At 41.5% G+C, this 22,283-nt stretch overlaps 1 protein-coding gene across 2 annotated transcripts in view; it reads left to right on the forward strand.

The window, feature by feature from the left end:
• Nucleotides 1–17,468, forward strand: part of ONECUT2 (one cut homeobox 2) — a 72,279-nt gene extending 54,811 nt beyond the window's left edge. Inside the window, exons 2-3 of one of the 2 annotated variants that reach the window (XM_075586975.1) lie at nt 8,348–8,377; nt 16,837–17,468. In XM_075586975.1, coding sequence (XP_075443090.1) covers nt 8,348–8,377; nt 16,837–17,123 — 317 coding nt within the window. In that variant the 3' untranslated portion in view covers nt 17,124–17,468. The remainder of the gene's footprint in view (nt 1–8,347; nt 8,378–16,836) is intronic. The other variant, XM_075586983.1, reaches the window with a different exon arrangement.
• Nucleotides 17,469–22,283: the final 4,815 nt, after the last annotated feature.

The following is a 22,283-nucleotide window of genomic DNA, read 5'->3' on the forward strand; positions in this document are numbered from 1 at the left end:
CACCTTAACCAAAACTTCAGCAGAGTGTTTCGTTGTATTCTGCACCACTGCCACAGACCAGTGTCCTCACTGAGTGGGAAAGTGGGGATCCACAAATCCTTATTGGGTGAACATTATTTTATTTGCTGAGAATTACTTATGTTCAAGCATCGCTGTGGATGTTACTTTGGACTTTGACTATTATTTTTATGAAGTCTGATTACAACTGTTTTGTTGAGGATTTTATAATAAAGATTTTCTAAAAGTCCCTGCGCCTTTTTTGTTCGTAAAAAAATCCCGCGCTTGGTTCGCAAGCAAGAGAACCCCACAGCGTTTGTAACAGCGCCCCCGAGAGTTAGTGCGTCTATTAAGGATTCCTGTGAAGTGGCTGGTAGTCTGGTACTGAATGTGCCCTGTGATCGGGTTAGGGTTACACTAATAATAAAACTAGCAGAACATTACTTACAGATACATTTATTAGATATTCAGAAATTGGGATATTTTTATTCCTCCCCCTCACCCCCCATGCAAATTATAATTGATAATTCAGAACTAAACAAATGACTTACTTACTAATTCAACAATAAATCCCTGCAAGGTCTCAACAGAATATCACGGAGGAAGGTTGGACATTCATTAAGGTAGTAAAAATATGGAAAAGCACACAAAAGATACAGCAATCAAACTGTGTAATAAAAGGTACCCCCAAAAACTTGCTGTAACACTGTAAGGCAGCGGTGCGCAAGCTGGGGGTCGTACCCCCCCAAGAGGATGGGAGATTTGTCTGGGGGGGGGGGGGGGCGTGGGTGGTTGCAGAGGTCCCGCGCTCTTCCCCCAGTCATTTAAATTAAATGCCGGGGGGATCGCGTGAGGCCCCTGCAACTAACGTACCGGGATTCTGAAGAGCTGCAGGGACGCGTTGCCACGGCAACGTGGCATCAAATGACGCCGCGGTGCCGTGCGGAGTGACGTCACACGTCCATCTCCACGGCAATGGGGTCACGTGACATCACGTGACCCCCGCGGCGTCTTTTGACGCCGTCGAGCTAGGTGAGGGGGGCGCGAGAGCAAGTTGGAGCAGGCAGGGGGGGGCGCAGCTGGAAAAGTTTGCGCTCCCTGCTGTAAGGTATAGCTGCTGCGGGCGCTCCAGGGACAAGAAACTATGGGACCAAAGAAAGAAAATAATCCCTACACGAGCACTTGTGTTACCAAAAATGTTCAGTGGTGCTCATGTAGGGATTCTTTTCTTTCTCTGGTCCCATTCATTCAGGTACACAAACACATGTACATCTTATCCTAAGAGGTCACTGGCGTGTATGACTAGCTGCATTGGGAAGCCAATGTGCACATAACACACCGCCATTCATTATGTTGTTATGTTACAACCTTGTTGTTTCCATGGAAGACAAGCAACAGTTGCACGTTGCTATCAAAGTAAACTATTAGCAATCCAACAAAAGATCTGCCCAGAGGTATTGCAAAGAAAGTAATCACACAAAGCTGGCACAGCACACCTGGAAATATGTATGTGGATGACTTATGTTGTGTCTAAGGACCAGGAGCATCGGGGACTGTACAAAGGTCATTTTCAGGACGTTACACATACTTTATAACAACGTGAATCGGCGTAGGATTTTCTCCTTAGTTAGTGACCACTGAGGACATCAGGCACTATCCTGCTCTGCCATATGTATTATATTGAAGTTTGGAGTTGGGTTTTCTGTCCTCAATTTGAAAAGCTATTGCACGTACCCAACATTGTTCAATATAAGTTTTAAAATGGCAGGTGTTCGTTTATCAAGTGCTCCCATATAATTACAACTCCAGTACATATTGCGATGGCATTTTTTAAAGAACGTGGCAGCTTGTGTCCTGGTAGAACGTGGCACATTCAAGACAAACAAGGGTTAAATCAAAAAATTAGTTTTATGGGTAGCAGACAGAGGTAAGCCAAGGCTCTCCATAAATACATGTGTCATAGCAAACCTTGACAACGTGTTTATTTGCATCTTCATTCAAATAGCTTCTTGTTACATAATGGTTTTGTACACAGTGGAGTACTTAACCTGATTTATATTGATCTCAATTGCTCTCAGTTGTGCATACTTAATTCAGAGAGGTAATCAAATTGATTTCTAAGGCCCACTTTTAGAGATCATACCAACATACAAATCCACACGGCTTCTCTAACTAAATGATATAAAAGAAAACACTTGAAACCATTTGAAGCCTCTCTGACAGTCATTTCATTGTGGACATTATTCCCATCATGGTTCCATTTTCTTCACATTTATTTGAAATCATGCTGAGATGGCGTGTTACATTTCACTGATTGAGCGTCTTTGCTTTTAATCGTACCTTCTTTGTACACGCAATAAGCACAATGCACGCATATCAATCTACATCCCGTTGATAAACATAGCAATTCTTGTTGACTTTTAAAGGTGCTGTCCAAATGAACATCAAATAGTGGAATTGGGATCAAATTAAATCCATGGGACGCCTTCTCTACCATTTTTAATCTCAATCTTATACATCAATAGACGTTCGTTAAATCAGCAAATTTAGTCGTGAAAGCTTAATTGTGCGAAGTATTTCACAAATAACTCAGAATGTGCAATATTTATAGCTTCTGTCAAAGAGTAGTTATTATAGGAGTAACAATGCTGCAATCATGCTAGGTTTATTTTATTTACTTACATATTTATTTTACATAGACCAATAGACATTTAGGGTTACGCCATTTTTCTTTGCAGAGGTTTTAACAAACAAAGTCGATATATATTTGTATGATTATTGTGCAACTCCCAACCCCGCCTCCACCAGTTGCTCTCTGTACTGTATACCAGGAGTGGCTTACTCCAGTCCTCCAGTGCCACCACCAACAGGCCAGTGATTGAGTCACCTGTGCTGAAGCAGGGATAATCTTAAAACCTGACCTGTTGGTGGCCCTTGAGAACTGGAGTTGGCCACCCCTGCTGTAAACCATTCCCCAATTACAAGCAGGCTCAGGAAGAGTCAGAGAAAGCCAAAATATTCTGATATATTACCGCAAAGAGACACATGCAAAGTTGGAAATGGAAAAGACAAGAGATGGTATAATATTCTTTGATTGGTTATATGTATATGAGTAGAAGCAAGTCTTTGAATTGCCCATTCACATGGCCCCAAAGGGTTAAGAGGTACTTATGTATTTCCCCGGGTATGTTGATCCTCTCCGTGCTTTTAAGTGTAGTCACTCATTGGGTTAATACTGTACTTATAGGTACTGTATTGCCGTTGTGCCCCAAAATTGAAAAGAGAGCAGTGATGGTGCAGAGCGTCATCTGAAATCAAACAATTTATCATACATGAACAGATTTACACTCACACTGTAAGCTCTTTTAAGCTTTAGGTAACTAGAAGGAAAAAGAGACTTGATCTCCTTGCTCAGGGACAAACTCTCACTGCTGCTACACAGATAATCCGATACTGTCAGCATCTCATGGGATCTCGTGGTGCCCGGCTGTAGTTGCGTCTCCTCCCTCTGGCTGATGACTACGCATTTCGCTACGTGGTTCATCAGGAATCTTCTATCGCAACACTGTATCCGCTCTCGTATATTCCCATCTCTCCTAATTAGGTGATCCAAGGTAACGTATAACAATTGGAGTCCTCTGTGACAACTGATTATCTCTATTTGAATGTCTCTCATAGCCCAACAAGTTACAACTTAGTGGGTATAACACACTGTCAAAAAAAATAAATAGAAGACTAAAAATACTACAATATATCTCAATACATAGTACATAATCAAGTGTTATTTTAATCAACAGAGAAGCGCTGATAGAAAATATAACTGGTACAGAATATTTATACAAATACATAAAAATACATGTGAACTTATTCATATATGGCTAAACAATCCTAAATCTCTCTAAATGGTTAACCATATTCTAAAACACATTCATAATGACTACAATATCTGTATTGAGTCTGTGAAATTAAAAGACAAAGGGGCCTATGCAGAGAGCAGCGAATTTTCGAAATTCGCCATTTTTTGGAGATAATCGCGCAGAAAACAGCAGAAAATGGAGATTTCCGAAAAACGCGCCAATTTTTCTTTTCTATTTGTAAAACTCGCCTCGCGGCTGGCGAGAACCGCAATCTCGCCAGTTTAAAAAATATCCGTATGCAGAGAGGCGCGAACGGCATCTAGCGGCTGTTCGCGCCAATAAAATGGCGCGATTGTCTCCGTTTTGCCTCGCCAAAAAAAACTGCCGCTCGCGGCCATTGCAAAGGGAAAAAAAAAGGCGCGAATTTGTTTTAACACATTTCTGAAGCGCGCATCTCGCCAATTTAAACTCGCCACACGCATCCATGTTAAACATAGCAGAATTCGCACTTTTCTGCATATGGAGATTAAAACTCTCCAAAAAAGCTACTTTTTAATAAATTCGCCAATTTTAAAATTCGCTGCTCTCTGCATAGGCCCCAAAGTATAAATAAATATTATGAATTATTATGAAATGATAAATCGTGAATATCACCAACATCATTAATAATAAAAACGAATTAAAGTGACCATACCAACTAGATATAATAGTACAATGATGGGGAAAAAACATCATACATACTTAAAAAAAATACTTTAAAAATACTAAAATGGACAATGGGTTGTTATAGATTAAAACATACTATAACAAATGTTATTATTTTTGAATATTAGTAGAGTGCATCACACAGGAACCTTTCCTTCGAAAATTCACAGTATCCCCTTCCCTGATAGCACCCCTCTAGTACGTGAGATATGCTATATTTTCAGCTGAGCAGGAGCCCTCTCTCCCCCTCTTGTTGTATACCATAACCCATATGTGTAATAGGAATATTAAAATCTATCAATAATGGTATCCAAATTTTAAAACTACTTTTTTTTAGCTAAAAGTCCCAATATGGTATCAATATTTAAGACATCAGTCATGAATGTTTTTAATCTGAATATCCAGTAGGTCTCTCTCTGTGTCAAATTGTTGAACCTGTCTCCTCTTCAATTCTACAAACTCTATGGCTCTATATTTGAGACCTATAGAGTTGGATTGGTGTATGCAATGAAAATGTTTTGAAACACTGTGGGGCCTATATTAGTATCTTCGATAAGTTTGCTGCCATCTCGAATGGTTTGGCATGACCCCATCGAACGGTTTGGCATGACCCCATCGAACGGTTTGTCATTTGTGTTATCACGGTATTCAGAAAGAATCTGAAACCATTTCCACAAGTCTCAAACCGTGAGGTAGGAAAATGCCAATACTGTAGGGGACAGCAGCGATGAGATCTCAGGCTCTCTCAAGGTTCTCCCCGTACGATCTGGCCGCAGTCTGTAAGAGCCACATCTCCCTGCACAGCTCTCACAGGCAATCGCACTGCTTTTATTTACATTTTAATAACAGTGTACTGAAGCAGGGGGTCACCTGAGATGAAGCGCATTGACTTCAGCCCCGGGGACCCTCTGCATCCTGAGTTACAGGCCCCGATATGGGGTGCCGGTATCTCGTGTGCGTTTAAATCTCCCGGTCACGTGATGTGTGAAATTTAAACATTGCAGGGGGATACCGGCACCCCATGCAGGGCCTGGAACTCGGGAAGCAGGGGGGCCCTGGGGCTGAAATCAATGCGGTTCAGCTCTGGAGACCCCCTGCTCCCGTACACTAGTATTAAAATGTAAATAAAAACAGCTTCATTACCTTAGCGGCTAGCCGCGAAGGCAATGAAGGGGTTTAACCTGAGTACCCGGTTTGTTGGGGGTACAGGGTGTGGATGAAGGGGTTAATTGCCCTAGGGTGGGTGGCTAGGCCTGCCGGGAAGGATGCGGGAGGAGTTAACCCCGTCACTACCATAGCTGTGGTAACCGCTATGGTAATGAAGGGGTTAACCACCCCTGCTACCCACCCGAGAGGCCTATCCACCCACCCTTGGGGCAACTACCCCCTTCACCCAATCCCTCTACCCCCAAGAAACATTACAATTCAACAACACTACTACCCACCTCCTCTACCACCAACAACCCCCATAACTTGACACCCTCTACAATTCAATTTGTCGTTTTGTTCTCCAATGCAACTACAACACACATCACTGCGAAATGCTCAAAGAACTAGATTGGTCAACACTAGAGTCTAGGCGCAAAGTTCACCTTTCCTGTCTTGCCTTTAAATTCTTCATGGGCAAGCTACCCAGCTACCTGAACAAGCTCCTCACCCCTACCACCTGCAGCACTTATCACCTGAGATCAGACTCCAAAAGACTATTCATGGTCCCAAGGCTCAACAAAGTATCCGGACGTTCCTCCTTCTCCTTCCGTGCACCCCAAAACTGGAACAACCTACCAGAGACTCTCACATCCATGACCAGTTTAAGTTCTTTCAAATCTAAGGCTGTCTCACATTTTAACCTGGTCTGTAACTGTTTCATACGCTCATAATATATATTTTCTTTAACTGTGCACGCAATGTCTTGTATATAATGTATACCCTGTTCATTTATGTAACTGTACTTGTAACCATGTATTATTTGTTTTACCCTGTGCCCAGGACATACTTGAAAACGAGAGGTAACTCTCAATGTATTACTTCCTGGTAAAATATTTTATAAATAAATAAATAATAACACATACAGTACAATAATGGACAAAATTACTATTATACAAATCTGGATAATAGCTCATTTGCACAACAGAAGACAGGGGAGCCCAATGCCACATCCAATTGACAAAACATATATGGTAATAAGTATAAAGTTAAATACTTTAATAATAATATTTTCTTGGTTATTTAGTTAAACCCTTTGGTCAAAGCATCATAAGCCTGCATACCAACGCCAAGGTATAACCAAATGTGCAGGTCCTAACACTACACAGTGAACCTTCCCTTTTACTTCTGTATGAGGAGGAACAACCACAGAAGGTCCTGTCCATACAGCAAAATGAAACAAACCTCCCAAGTTAAAAAGGTGGGGAGGGGTGAGCTCGGGGAGGAGGGGCCACCTACCTCCAAACAACTGTTGCAAGTTAGAAATTGAATTAACACACACATTCCCAGCAAGCTCAACCCCCAATAACTCTTGGGTGATCTGTAACCACATTACCTAAAATTGGGTCCCTCTTCAAAATGTGCCAGTGCTTGGAAATACAAGTCTCCATTTCCTTCTATATACCTACAGCTGAAAAGAGCTTACAAAGTGTGAGAGTAAATCTGTTCATGTTTGCTAAATTATTTTATTTCATAGGCTCTGCATTATCATTCTTTTCAATTTTGGGGCACAACGGCAATAAAGTATTAACCCAATGAGGGACTCCACTTAAAAGCACGGAGAGGATCAACATACCAGGGGAAATACATAAGTGCCTGTTAACCCTTTGGGGCCATGTGAGTGGCCAATTCAAAGCCATATCTTGTTTTTTCCATTTCTGGGTTATATCTGTGCTCCCCATATCCTAAGAAAATGCCGAAAACGAACTAAAGAGAACAGTTCATCTGGGTTCACAGCTGCAGATTGGTTTCTCTTTTTTATTATTTGTGTCCCATTATTTTGTCAGGCACTTTTTATCACATTTTTGCATTTATATTCACGTATTACTTCAATTGCACCATGTATGTTTTTTTATTTGCACAAGGACCACCTCGGGGTTATTTGTTTGTTCACATGTAAAGTTGGGTGTGATGCCGAGTCCCCACAGCCTCTATGTTTCTGCATAATAATGTGAATGGGATTATTAACGGAAGATTACTACAGAGAAACGTTAGCTGTTTATCAGGTTAATGTTGGGCACGTAACCGTATAAACGTGTTAAAGTGTTTTACTGTTTGCTTACTATTTTCTTATTATTCACAGCCTCGTTCTAACATTTGTGTGACTAGCTTTACGTTTGGGACATACATTCTACAGCAGTTTAAACTCCATAAATAACCTTTTTTGTTTGTTGGTACAGCTCCACCCCGTTATAACGCGATCCGTTACAACGTGAATCCGCTTCAACGCAAATCCGCTTATAACGCGATGCTAGCATGGCTCCCAATTTTCATATTTATGAATACTTTAAAACACGATTATTGGTATCTTAAATACTTTATCGTACAATGCATACAATTGTACATTATTTCTAACGCGATGTGATTCTTTGGACCCCAAGCACAGCGTTATAAAAGGGTTGAGCTGTACTTGTTTTTTTAATTGTTACAGCAGGTAACAATTTTTCAGGTTTTCTTATTTAACAATATGTAAAAGTCCTATAAGAGAGCATGTAAAATATTCAGTTAAATAGACAATACTACGGTTTTTAATTATTATTTATTTTTTTCTTTTCATATTTACACTTGATGTTACTACGCAGCACCAGAATTCTCCGGTATCTTGCAGTCGTGTAAGTGTTTGTTCTTATAATACAAGGCTATTTAATTTGTCCAAGTATGGGGTGGGGTTTGAGTGATATTCACCTTACAGAATAATATTTAATATGTACAGACGTAGCAGACTTCACTGGTCCTAATGGTGTGTGTGTGTGTGTGTGTGTGTGTGTGTCTGTTTGTGTGTGTGTGTTGTGTGTTGTGTGTCTGTTTGTCTGTTTGTGTGTGTCTTGCTTGGAGTGTAATAATGGTACACCTAGAGATCCACTCCATTTTATATACAATTTTACAATTCCAATGAAAAGGGGATTTAGTTTAGAAAGTACCAGCCCTTCCTATGTTTACAGCATAACTCTTATCAACATCTTTATAAAATATAGCCCAATGAACTTTACTGCAAAGTTTAATAAACGTAGATCTTTTAAAATATGGCATAACACCGCTGGGTTTTTTAAACCGCTTCGACCACTGAATATATACATATATATGTATATAGTGTGTGTGTGTGTGTGTGTGTGTGTGTGTGTGTGTGTGTGTGTGTGTGTGTGTGTGTGTGTGTGTGTGTGTGTGTGTGTGTGTGTGTGTGTGTGTGTGTGTGTGTGTGTGTGTGTGTGTGTGTGTGTATATATTTTACTCTTGAGGGGGATGGATCAAGTTGCCAGTGTTTGTGCTTTGATTTAATGCAAGAATGTTCTCTACAGTCTATTTACTCTCCCTCTCCCATTGTGGATTTAACCAACCGAAAGAAGAAGAGAGAGCGTTATTGATTAAACTGTGAAAATGTTATCGCTCGCATTATAATGTTGAGCTCCCCTAACTCCTCCTATAACCTCTCCCCAAATCAATGGCTTAATGGCATGCTAAATTAGCACCGCCTCGCTTTAAGCCTGTTTTATCTGAAGGTGCCATTAACTCACTCAGAGCCTGAAATATGGGGTTTGCAGGAGAGGGAGAGAGTCTTACTTTACTAAATTCCCAAAGGTTAGCTAGGTAGATACACCCCCCAAACACACCTTTATACAACACATGGAGAGACACCCGTGAACAAAAAGGAGCACACCTGAGATACCTGGGAGATATGCTAATGTAATTCTTTTAAATATACTTTGCATAGACATATTAGCATATGTTCTCCTTTTTGTGGTCAGCCGCCTCTCCACCTGAAATCCCTGCGTTATCTATAATGGAGCTTTGTGGGTAGTCCTTGCATGTCATTAGCACTAATGTCTGTTATACTTAACGCAAGGCCGCTATGGCTTAACACTGCATCAGTGGGCTTTGAAGATACCAGTTAGCACTTAATGAGGCGTTCATTTAAGTCAGGGGTCTCAAACTCAGTCCTCAAGGGCCACCAACAGGCAAAGACCGAGCCTCTGATTTAACCATCTGTGCTGAAGCAGGGATATCCATAAAAGCTAGCCTGTTGGTGGCCCTTGGGGACTAAGTTTGAGACCCCTGTGTAAGTGCACTGAGGTTAAATACATAGCGACTTTGCTGATAGCCTGTTACACTTTTCTCAGCTACGTTTTTCTGTATCCGCTTACAGCAAAGAGCTTAAAAATATGTCACGTTTGTTCTACAATTGATGTCAGAGTAACCACCCACACGTAGAATAAATCAGCCTTACGTGTCCACATGTGGCCCTGACTTAAGTCAATAACGGATCTCTGTGGTTGTGGGCGCTTGTGTCCCATTCACGTGAATACTCACTGATAAGTAAATATGGCTTTACGTGCCGATATTCACTCTTGTAGCATTAACTTAACAACAAAGCAGCTATTTGAGACACATGGTATATATTTATTTTTAAAGGGACTATCTGTTTCTGTTTTGTGGCTCCTGATCAACAGGAAAAATACTTGAAATAAAGGTACTTAAGAGCTGGTCAATATGAGTGATGTTGTAAAGTCTCTTCTTTGGTGCTCAGAGCCAAATAATTAATATACTGTATAACTATATAAATAAATCTGCAATAGAAAATGATGACTAGACTTGAATGAATGCACATACTAAAATGACATCTATAGCAACTGAAGGCCCAGTTAGACATGTGTATGTTTACATGCTAATTATGTTGAATATTTTCTCTAGTAAGAATTTCTAAGGATATTTATAGTACAAAACCGATTGTGTAGCTGGCAGGTTTGTTTAACTGCTACAGCGTTTATAGCAGCAGATCGCCTGTGGGAGTGAAGCCATTAAAAGCGTCTCTGTAACTTTTAAGAAGGCCACCATTAGGTATTGGATAACATGTGACCCGCATATATTTGTACATTATTAAACATGCATTCCTAATATCTTTGAGCAACTACCATCCCCCTGCGGCGGATTTCACAATCCGCCGCCCCACGGCACTCGCCTGTGTCGGCCGCCTCCTTGCTGCCCCGCCCTCCTTCTCCTCTGGAATCCCAGTGTCCAATGACGCCGCGGTCGTCACCAACGTGATGGCGCCCCGCGGGCGCCTTGCCACGGAAATGGGGACGCATGACGTCATTTGACATTGCCATGGCAACGAGACGCCGTGTGACGCTACGTTGGTGACGTGGCGCGGCGTCATTTGACGCTGGGATTCCAAACGAGCAGGAAGGCGGTCGACACAGGCAAGTGCCTTCCCATTAGATCCGATAGGCCCGAGAGCGCGGCAAAAGCATACGGGGGTGGACGTTTTGGCCGCCCCAAAATGTTACCGTCCTTGGCCCAGGTCTTATAGGCAATCTGACACTCTCCATCCCTAAAACAACATTTCCAAGCACATAGAAATACTGCATAGGTCTACACCGGGGTGAGCCACTGATTGAGTCACCGGCGTGGAAGCAGGGGCATCCTGAAAACCTGGCCCTTGCGGACTGGAGTTGGTCACCCCTGATTATTACACAAACCTTCTTGCGAATAATAACTACAATATCACTAGTACATGAATATATACAATTCTCCTTAGTATGCTTGTCTGACAAAAATAATTGCTAACTCCACGGGACTGTTAACCAAGTAGCAAGATTCTAATTCTTTGCATTTGTATATGTGATATATCTTAAACAACGCTGCTTACATATACTGTCATTCTGTGATTCTCTTCCAGGATATAATTTGATTTTCAAGTTAAAAGCAGGTGGGATTTGTTCTGCCAAAGTAGATTCTAAAAACCTTCATTAATATTTGCATGAAAGTTTCCTTTCTTCAGTAATAGATGTGCATTACTGTAGTATCAAATAACAATAAGTTAGAAAGTCCTTGGCTACATCTATCTTACTACGCTGAACTAAAATCTAATTAATTTGAAATGTAGTTTATATGTTTTGGTCATTTTATGGGAGGTAAAATCACTAAATGTTTCAACTAGTGAAAGAAATGATCACTCTTTGTAACTTTGGAAAGGGTTTATCTGATTTAGAATGGTAGAGCAGGTTGTGTAAAGGTGTACACACCACTCCTGAGAGTCATTTTAACAACGCTTTTCCCATCAAGAAACATGCACTGACAGTCTGATAATTGACACCTCTTACCTCTTGGTCACATTGTAGGTTGAGTGGAATGTTCAGGTTGAGTTTATCGGCACTGTGTGCGAAACTAACTAATGCAAAGCATCAGTCAGTCTGCATCAACTGCAAGGAACTTGTTTTACAAATATCATACATTCACATAAGTCTCCTACAAAGATTTATGCCAGACCTGACAGTTTTTACTGATGCAAGAAAATTGAATAATTGCACACATTTATATTTCTCATTAATATATTTGTCATGTAACTCCTCCCCCATTCTTACTGTTTTACAATATATCTGCCACGAGCGCCACACCTTGGGTGCAGGTGACTGCAGGTGGCGAAAGGGGTTGAAACCTCCAGCTATCCAGCTGACTCACTTAGCTCCCTGCAGGGCACTAAAAATGAGCAGTAACTCCCCAAAAACGGTCAACCAACCTCAATATGCTTCCACCACCAAGAATAACTTAAGGTCTTACCCTTAGGAGTCCTTGGTCCCAGTTTACTGGAAAAATATATAATTAAAACAAAAAACAATGTAGTAAAATGTGTCCAAAATGCAGTTAATCTTATCAAAAAGGTGCAGTTAATCTTATCAAAATGGTGCAATTAGAGCCCAAAGACAGTACTTATTACATTTTAGATTTAATATACGAAAAGTGATACAGTGCTTGTTTACAGAAAAGGAATGTTATAAATACCTACAATATATAAATGCAGACAGTTTCATGAAAGAATAAAATAAAACAGAGAACCTATATGTTACCAGCATACAATATTAGATCCCTTCAAAGAGGTCTTGAAATTGAAGATATTAGAACTCACGTGTTCAAATCAGCTTTTTGATACTCAAATGCATTGCATTTAAACAAACTTTTATGGGTGTGTCTTATCTCCCACTCATCAATGTTTTGTGACATTTATGACTGGGAGAGAGAATGATTTGAAACCCAAATGAATCTGAGAGTATAAAATACCCCATAAAACTCTCGCTATAACCCCTAGAATAATGCTGCCCTCACCATTGCGTTCGTATCATTTTAATGCACACCGGGACCTCAGTCTTGATAGAGCCAATTCTAATCTTTGGGAGAGAAACAAATCTGAGATATGCAACACAGATATCCAATCATGTTTATTGTCAGTACAATTCTGTATTTCAGCTTGTCCCAAATCTATATTTTTTATCCTTGTGAATTACACCAGATTTTAAATATCATAAATTTGTTACATTTTTAAGGAAATAGAGAGTGCCCTTTCTGTAGTTTTTTGTCTGCCAGCCAGAAAGGTCTCTGTAATTTCTATGATGCCTTGTTCTGAAGTTACAATGCCAGACCAGGTCAGATGTCTGGAACACTGTCACCAGTCACATCATTTATAAACATATTCCTTTTTCATTGTTTTATTGGCCCAGTAATGCAGACACCATGAAGCCCCCTGGGTTAATCCCACAGGAGACGGACAAAAAGAGAATTTTTTTAAATTAACGTTAACCTCTTGGTTGCTGCATTTGTTCACAAAACTTAACGTATTTGTCTCTAGGGTGACAATAACCATGACCATAATGTACAGTGAACTAATAAATTAGCCTAATACGAAGATACTACAGCACGCTCCAGATGTACCTAGAAGCTTCAGTTTCACACCCTTGCTATTGTTTTTTTTAGCTTGATATATAACTATATAAAGGCAAGAGTGGCCAACTTCAGTCCTCAAAGGCCACCTTTAAGGTTATCCCTGCTTCAGCACAGATGGCTCAATCAGTGGCTCGGTCAAAGAATGAGCCACTGATTGAGCCACCTGTGCTGAAGCAGGGATATACTTAAAACATGACTTGTTGGTGGCCCATGAGGACTGGAGTTAGCTGCACCCTGCTCTAAGGGTAGCAGGGAGAATGCTGAACAAAGCATAGGCAACACAGTTAAACAAAGAATGACATACAAACCAGGTTTTGGGGAGCGCAAAAGTCAGACACCCTGACACTGAGCAGGCATCTCTGTATGAACAATAAGGAAATTAATGAGAGAGTTGGGGAAAAAAACATTGGACCAAGGAGCAAATATTTCAGAAATTGGTTAGCATTAGACCGAGAAAAATATTCTTTAGGCAGGGATGTTAATTAAATGGATTAGTCCGATGCCACAGAGCAGATATGAAGCTTGGAGTGAAGGTTCTACTTCCCACAATGGACACAGTTGATAGTGAAGTTGTTAGAACATTCCAAATGGACACGTCACTACTACAGGCGTTGAGAAGGTTTTCACCAAATCAGTTTGTCAGCACGTACTTTTATTTGAAGATAACACAGTAATTGAAAAGGGTGCTTTCTGAACGCGTACTTCTTACATCACATAGTGAATTATAGTCAGTTTTAGAACGTTAGTGTAGTTGTCGATACGTATATATTTTATACCGGTTTCTAAACCATTCTTGCTCTGCTGAATTTTACTCCTTGTGCCATAGATATCATTTGTTTTGGTAACAAATCCCCAAATTGTAATTCTATTCTAGTGCTTGGTAAAACGAGACAACCTTTTGTAGTTTGTGAACGAATGTAGTTACATTCAGGGAGATAGGCAATCGCTGTAAAGCAGGGGCTGGGCAACTCCAGTCCTCAAAGGCCATCAACAAGTTATCAGGATATCCCTTCTTCAGCACAGGTGGCTCAATCAGTGGCTCAGTCAAAAAAAAGCATCATCTGTGCTGATTCAGGGATATCCTGAAAACCTGACCTGTTGGTAGCCATTGAGGACTGTTGTTGCACTTCCTGTGCCCGCTGCTTGCAAGCGTGCTGTCCTGCCTGCTCTGCCGCCGTAAGGTGAGGTGCTGGGGAGGGGTGTGTGGAAGTGAGGTGCTGGGGAGGGGGGAAGTGAGGTGCTGGGGAGGAGGGGGGGTGAGGTGAGGTGCTGGGGAGGGGGCTGGAAGGTGAGGTGCAAGGGGGGTCATTGGAGGTGCAAGGGGGGTCATTGGAGGTGCAGGGGAGGGTCATTGGGGGTGCGGGGGGGGTGATTGGAGGGGCAGGGGGGGTGATAGGAGGTGCAGGGGGGGTGATTGGAGGTGCAGGGGGGTGATTGGAGGTGCAAGGGGGGTGATTGGAGGTGCAAGGGGGGTGATTGGAGGTACAAGGGGGGTGATTGGAGGTGCAAGGGGGTCATTGGAGGTGCAGGGGAGGGTCATTGGAGGTGCATTCGGGTGATTGGAGGTGCAGGGGGGTTGATTGGAGGTGCAGGAGGGGTGATTGGATGTGCAGGGGGGTGATTGGAGGTGCAAGGCGGTGATTGGAGGTACAAGGGGGGTGATTGGAGGTGCAAGGGGGTGATTGGAGGTGCAAGGGGGAACATTGGAGGTGCAGGGGGGGTGATTTGAGGTGCATGGGGGTGATTTGAGTGCATGGGGGCTGATTGGAGGTGCAGGGGAGGGTCATTGGAGGTGCAGGGGGGTGATTGGAGGTGCAAGGGGGTATTGGAGGTGCAAGGGGGGTCATTGAAGGTTCAAGGGGGGTCATTGAAGGTGCAAGGGGGGTCATTGGAGGTGCAAGGGGGGTCATTGGAGGTGCAAATGGGTCATTGGAGGTGCAGGGGGGGGTGATTTGAGGTGCATGGGGGTGATTTGAGGTGCAGGGGGGGAGTGATGTGAGGGGCAGGGGCGGAGAGTGATGTGAGGTGCAGGGGGGAGAGGGATGTGAGGTGCGGGGGGGTGGGATGTGAGGTGCGGGGGGGATGGGATGTGTGTGGTGTGCAGGGGGTTATTGTGTGTTTGATGTGGAGGGGGAGTATTATGTGTGCGTGTGAGGGGGAGAGATGGGGGTATGAGAGATAGATGGGGAGTATCGCAAAGGTTGATAGTGAGGGGTTCTGGGGGAGATATGATGATGATGATGAAGGGTGCTGGTGGAGATATGAGGATGAGGATGTGAGATGCTGGGGGAGATATATGAGGATGATGATGATGAGAGGTGCAGGAGGAGAGATGATGAGGTGCAAGGGATGATGATGATGATGATTTTACCTGTGCGGCCCAATTTGTTTTCCCTTGGGGTAGTTCGGCCCTTCTCACTTTCCGAGTTGTGCAGGCCTGGTATATACGATACAGTGTGCAGTCAGTGCGAGTTTAGAATTGTGACCGTTTTATAGGTTTAGCATTATTAATATGACAAAACATTAAGAAGAATGACAACATGTCCTCACACAAAAGAAAATGGCATTTTTCATCGTTACATCAGTCCTTTGACAAACGACCCCCATAAAAACACTCACGCTTTGATATATATACATCAAATGTCAACATAAATAATATAGCCTCGTACATTGGTAATTACAGAATGTCTTTAATATGATGTTAAAGCAGCCGCCTGTAATGATTGCCGTTCAACAACAAAAAAAGGATCTTCTTCCCTGCTAGGGGATTTTTTTTTATTTTGATGCTTTGTTTAGGTCATTTGGAATATTAAGTGTCTGGGAGGTTAAAATGGACGTCTCCCCAGCAGTCCGAGGTCACCATGGTAACCTCGGAAGGTTGAGATTAAGAAAACAAGGATTTTGAAACACTACCAAAAATCCTCAGGGGCAAGATATTAGCATTATATGAGTTCATCCCTGGGGAGGTGGGGGGAGGGGGAAGATGGGGGGAAATGTTGCTGCTTTAATACCTGGGTCAAGATTTACTAAATTATGCTAAGCTTTAGTGCACTCTAGGGCCAATTAAAGTGAAGCGGTATTAGGTGCACTATCACTTAGCACTATTGATTAAAGTCAGGCCTTCAGCCATTAAGTGTTGGAGGTGTCTGCAGTGCAATGAGTTCCCAGCCTCTCCAGCACTGAATGGGATTCTGGCAGGGACCTCCTTGCTTATTGTGTCACTGTTATGTTATTTGCATGTTATACTGTGCTATTATTGCCTTTCACCCCCATTCTATCTCTCTGGGGACTTGTGTTGGCACCTCAATAATACACGACAACAATAATAATGCCTACATCCTTTTGTCTTTTTCTAAAGCATGCAAACGCAAGGAGCAAGAGCCGAACAAAGACAGAAACAACAGCCAGAAGAAATCCCGTCTCGTTTTCACGGACCTCCAACGCCGAACACTATTTGCCATCTTCAAAGAGAACAAGCGCCCGTCCAAGGAAATGCAGATCACCATCTCCCAGCAGCTGGGCTTGGAACTCACCACTGTCAGTAACTTCTTCATGAACGCCAGGCGACGCAGCCTGGAGAAATGGCAGGACGATTTAAGTACAGGGGGAAGCTCTTCAAACTCCAGCACTTGTACCAAAGCATGAGGGAAGAAAGGCTTCGGAAATGGGGCACAACTCAACTGTAACCAAAAAAAAAAGAGAAGAAAGGATATATATATAAATATATTTTTTGTTTGTTGGCCGGGGGGGCCATTCACTGGTGACGATCTGTTCCATGTATCTACTACACATGACATGTTTTACTAGGCATCTCCTCAAAACAGAAACACTGTGAGACGAGAGATGTTCATTTAGAGTTGCTGTGCTGCCGTTAGCAGACCTCCACTGCCAAATGGTGCCGTCGGCTCTGAGGCATGAGTGGTAGGACAGCAAACTCTAAGCCAGGGGTGACCAACTGCAGTCCTCAAGGGCCACCAGCAGGTCAGGTTTCAAGGATAGCCCCGCTTCAGCACAGGTGGCTCAATCAGCGGCTCAGTCGTTGATTGTCGTTGACTGGGCCACTTGATTTGAGCCACCTGTGCTGAAGCAGGGATCTCCTTAAAACCTGACCTGTTGGTGGCACTTGAGGACTGGAGCTGGCCACCCCTGCGCTAACCCTTTTCATCAATGGAGTGACCGCTGCAGCACACTGCAGGACGGAAGACCCCAACAATCCCATCCCTCCTTCATCAGAATGAGGCATCTCGTATCATATGTAAACCAGCAAATACAAGACAGTGTTTTGCAAGAAGGAATTCACTGTTTTGTCCTAGTGTATTTTCAGACTGCTTAAACCGTCCACAGCACAAGAAACCAAAGATTACATTATTCACATCCACATAATACAACGCCCATAACTGAGCACAACTCGTAACGCTGCAAATAGGAAATTCCAAAGACCTCTTTTTTGTTTCTTTTTAATCCAGGATTATGATATATATATATATATATATATATATATATATATATATATTATTTTTTTTTAGAAATGTTTCACAGTTTTTATGTTTGCACTGGATGCTCACAAAACAAGATTGCATGCAGTTAACGTATAATGGAAGTACAGTATTAAGCACAAAATGACAGATATATATTTCCAAGAACGAGTCCGGCTTAAATTCTTCTATATTCCATTTACTCCAAACACAGTGATAAATATAAAATAATAACCCAGTCACGTTCCATATCTTTTGTACACAATGCAGGTGCATACTCAGGAGATCACATTACCAGAAAGAAATGGCAATATTTAATGACGGAATTTCTGCCATGCTTAATTACTTAGATCTTATTTTTACATATGGCTAATACAGCAAAATAATTTGTTGCAGTCTGTTTTAAAGATATATTTTCATGTATGTATATATATATATATACACACATTTGATAAGTTATGGTGGGTGAAAAGGGTGACGAAAACCCCTGCTTTTCGCCATTATTGCATGTCATTTCCCAGAATCCCTTGCTGCAGTGGAAGCACTGTATGCTAGGTGATAGTGGCGAAAAGCAGGGGTGCAGACCTGTCTAAGACATGTGAATGTGTTCACAAGTGATATTTTTATTTGCTATATGCTTTACGGTGGAGGATTTTTCGTCACCTTTTTCACACACATACACATAAATATATATACACATATGTATATGTAGTATATATACACATATGTAGTTTCTTTTTTTATTGGCCCATTCGTTACACTGCTGACCACATTGTACTGATTCTGCACAGAGGGTAAAACCAGAGCGCGTCCCGCTGCCATGTTCAGTGCAGTTATACCTTGATATGTGTGTATACCCTACACCTCCCTCCTCCTCCCCCCCCCCCCCCCCCATCCTATCTGGAGACAACACAGCACACCAAAGAACCAGAACACTGCTAGCCAAAGAAAGTCAAACTTGCAGTTTTCCCTCCTACAAATACTGTGATTGCTTCAGAAAGCCAGATAGTTTACAACCCTATATATATATATTTATATATATAAGCGTGTAGAAACCAGGGGGATCCTGATAACAAATTGAGACAGCACACCGCAGATGTAGAAAAGAACGTGTATTAAGAACACCAGGCAGCCAACGTTTCGGTCCTCGTTGAGGGACCTTCCTCAGGGCAGTGCGTCCCTCAACGAAGGTCTCTTCGTGAGTGCTAACTGCCATACCAATGACTATATATATATATATATATATGTGTGTGGTTTTTTTTGTTTGTTTGTTTATTTGCTGGAAAGCAATTACATGGTGACTTTATGGACATCTCCCGCTGCCGGAGGATTGGCACGGCTAGTAAATACAGCCGCTATCCTTCAACAAGAAAACAATGCTTGTGGTTTACTTAATGTCCCCACTCACCAGTGAATGGCCCCTTTTAGAACACTCGAGTCTGTGTTCGAACGCAAAGCCAAAGGCTATAATAATTCTTTAAAGACACTTGAGACTTTTTTGTTTTTTTTTAATGTTCTACTTAATCGAAACCAAAGAAACTTTTTTCTGCACCTACTTCTTCTGCAACAAACTGTTCCATTAAGAAAAGGGAAGCGCGTCAGGAAAACTACTAACACACTGTGTTTGGACAGACATCTAAGGAAGCAGATCTCAAAGAAAGGGTTGACATGGGTGGGAGGGGTGGGTGTGGGAAGCAAAGTAAGGCCTACTGCAGTATGTGGTTGCTGCTTCATTTGACAACTCCGTTCTCTTAAAGTTGAAGATTGTCTTTAATTTGTGCCTATGCAGTTTTTTCAAAGAACAAGGAACAGAGCAACCTCAACCTCAACAGCTACAATACCAAAGATGAGGATTTCGTACAACTTTTTTTTTTTGTTTTTTTGTTTCAGTTCATAATCTCTTCTTGCACGGCTAAAACGCTCGCCACCATTGGTCTTTTGAAACGGTAATTCTGTTTCTTTGGACAACCAAAGAAAAGGGTCCATTTTTTTTTTTTTTTTTTTTTTTTACAGTGTATTTTTCCCACATGGAAAAAGTCATAGGATATCATAGCCTCCAAGCAATAAGGTGTTGGGATACTACAGTATATCGATATGTGCTCTGTATGCAGGTACGCTGGCAATTCTTTTTGGAAAATGACCGTGAATTGTGTTTCTTGCTCATTAGTTTCCATGTGAAACAGCCATTCATTTGCGTTTCACACAAATTTTCTTTTTATCTGTATCATATCTCGTAGCGCAATCCTGGAGATAAACCATTAAGGCAAAAATCTGCTCTTTACAGATCTTTTCATGAATTGCTCTCTCCAACATTCTACTGGTAAAATGATTACTAAGAATAATACTGCTTATTTTTGTAATCAGGAGTCTATTCAGCAGTAGGCAGAAAACTAACTAGCAGCAATTAGATGTTGTTTGAGTTTGATATTCATTTTATTCTAAATTTAAAATTGATTTCAATCAATTAAGAAGCTGGTCGTCGTAAATAATAAAGCACTTTTGCTGGAGTGGAAAATATAATTTTAATAAGAAATACATGCATTTAGGACATGATTATAGCAAGAGTGTTATCACAAATACCTGGGCAAATTATAACTCAGGAGTGGAGCAATAATTTAGAGACCAGTTGGTAGGCACGACACGTACTGTAGGTACATAATATTTATTCTGCCCTTAGATTGTATCCTCTAGGTAACTTCATTGAGAATTATACTATTGTTAGATGTAAATCAGATCTTAGTGATTTTTCAACAAAAATAATATTTATATTCCTGAAAATATTTTGGGATAATGTAAAGATCAGTAAATAGTGATTATTGACTTACACTTAACATAATATTGGCTTCTAACCACTTTTGTTTTCATTTGTTTAATGTACTTGATTTTCTGGATGTTTTTGACATGACAAAACTGGATTGTACAAGATACCCCAAAAAACGAAAATTCAAAAATGTACACGGAATGTCAAATGATGCCATAAAACAGGTGCAGATATCGCGCCCGTTGTGCTAACGTTATCGCACGCGTTATCGTGCGAATTCCCGAAACGCCAGTTCTAACTCAGAAATCGCACGATACAGACAGCCGCGGGGTATCAAATTGCGCAGTCTGCACGCGAAATCTCGCAGTTTGGGGCCCCAGTGGTGCAATCACGTTAAGAACAACAGCGCAAAATCTGTAGGTGCCACCCGTTGGGTACAGACAATAAACATCTCTGAGCAAGAAATCTGTAAGATTCACGTTTTCCAAAAAGAAATGTAACTGAAAAATGTCTAACTTTAAATTATTCTTGTTAATATATATTCACGTTGTGACTTTCTAGTGGTGACCCCGCGGCCACAATTGTAGTTTTTTTTTTTTTGTCTCACACTGGCACAAAAAAAAGTACAAATATCTCAGACTTTAAAACTTTCCAATCCGAATTCCACACAATTAAAAAAAAAAAAAAATTATAAAAAAAATATATATATATATATATATATATATATATATATATCCTAATATAACTCTAATACAGGGGTTCTCAACTCCAGTCCTCAAGATCCTCCAACAGGTCAGGTTTTCAGGATATCCCTGCTTCAGCACAGGTGGCTCAATCAGTGGCTCAGTCAGATTTTTTTGGGGTGTGAACCTTCAGCAAATTAGGCAGAATGAGCGCACACACACACACACACACAAGCAAAAATCTGACAAATTCCTCTACAAATTCTCACTTTCACCAGAAATTCGCCAAGCATTTTTAATCCAGACCCTGAAATAGTGCCAGGGGATAGGGGGGCGAGGGGGGGAGTTGAATACACCTCAGGTACTGTATGTGGGAAATAAGCATATTTGCATATTTAAATTAGCTTATTTCCCAGGTATATCACCCTGTGGAGTATACTGTAGGTGGCTCCATTCAGGGGTATATAAGTCAATGGTGCCCCTACAAGATAGGTCTCTCCCCCTCCTGTATAGAATATAAGTGACTATTTAGTTGGTTTATCAAATAGGACTAAACCTCCCCTCTCTTGCATCAAGAGCCCAATTTTACGGTCCGGATTTAACAGATGCTTGACCAGACTGATTTTGCACAGCTCTAAACAAGATACAGTAATATGGTTTAGGCTGAATGCTCTGTGTGCGATAAGAAGAACCCACACACGTGGTTAAAAGAAGCTTTCTGATCTTCTGAACACGAGGCAAACAGAGTCACTGTAAGCCCCCTAACCCCTTCAATGGCAGAGTGGCACGCAATGCATTGCACTCCACCCTGGAAAGTGAAAGGGTTAAATTACCGTGAATTTGGGTCTCACTTTAAATTAAAAAAAATATATAAACTGTAAATTTA

The sequence above is a fragment of the Ascaphus truei genome, chromosome 1, assembly GCF_040206685.1.
Source record: "Ascaphus truei isolate aAscTru1 chromosome 1, aAscTru1.hap1, whole genome shotgun sequence".
Lineage (NCBI taxonomy): Eukaryota > Metazoa > Chordata > Amphibia > Anura > Ascaphidae > Ascaphus > Ascaphus truei.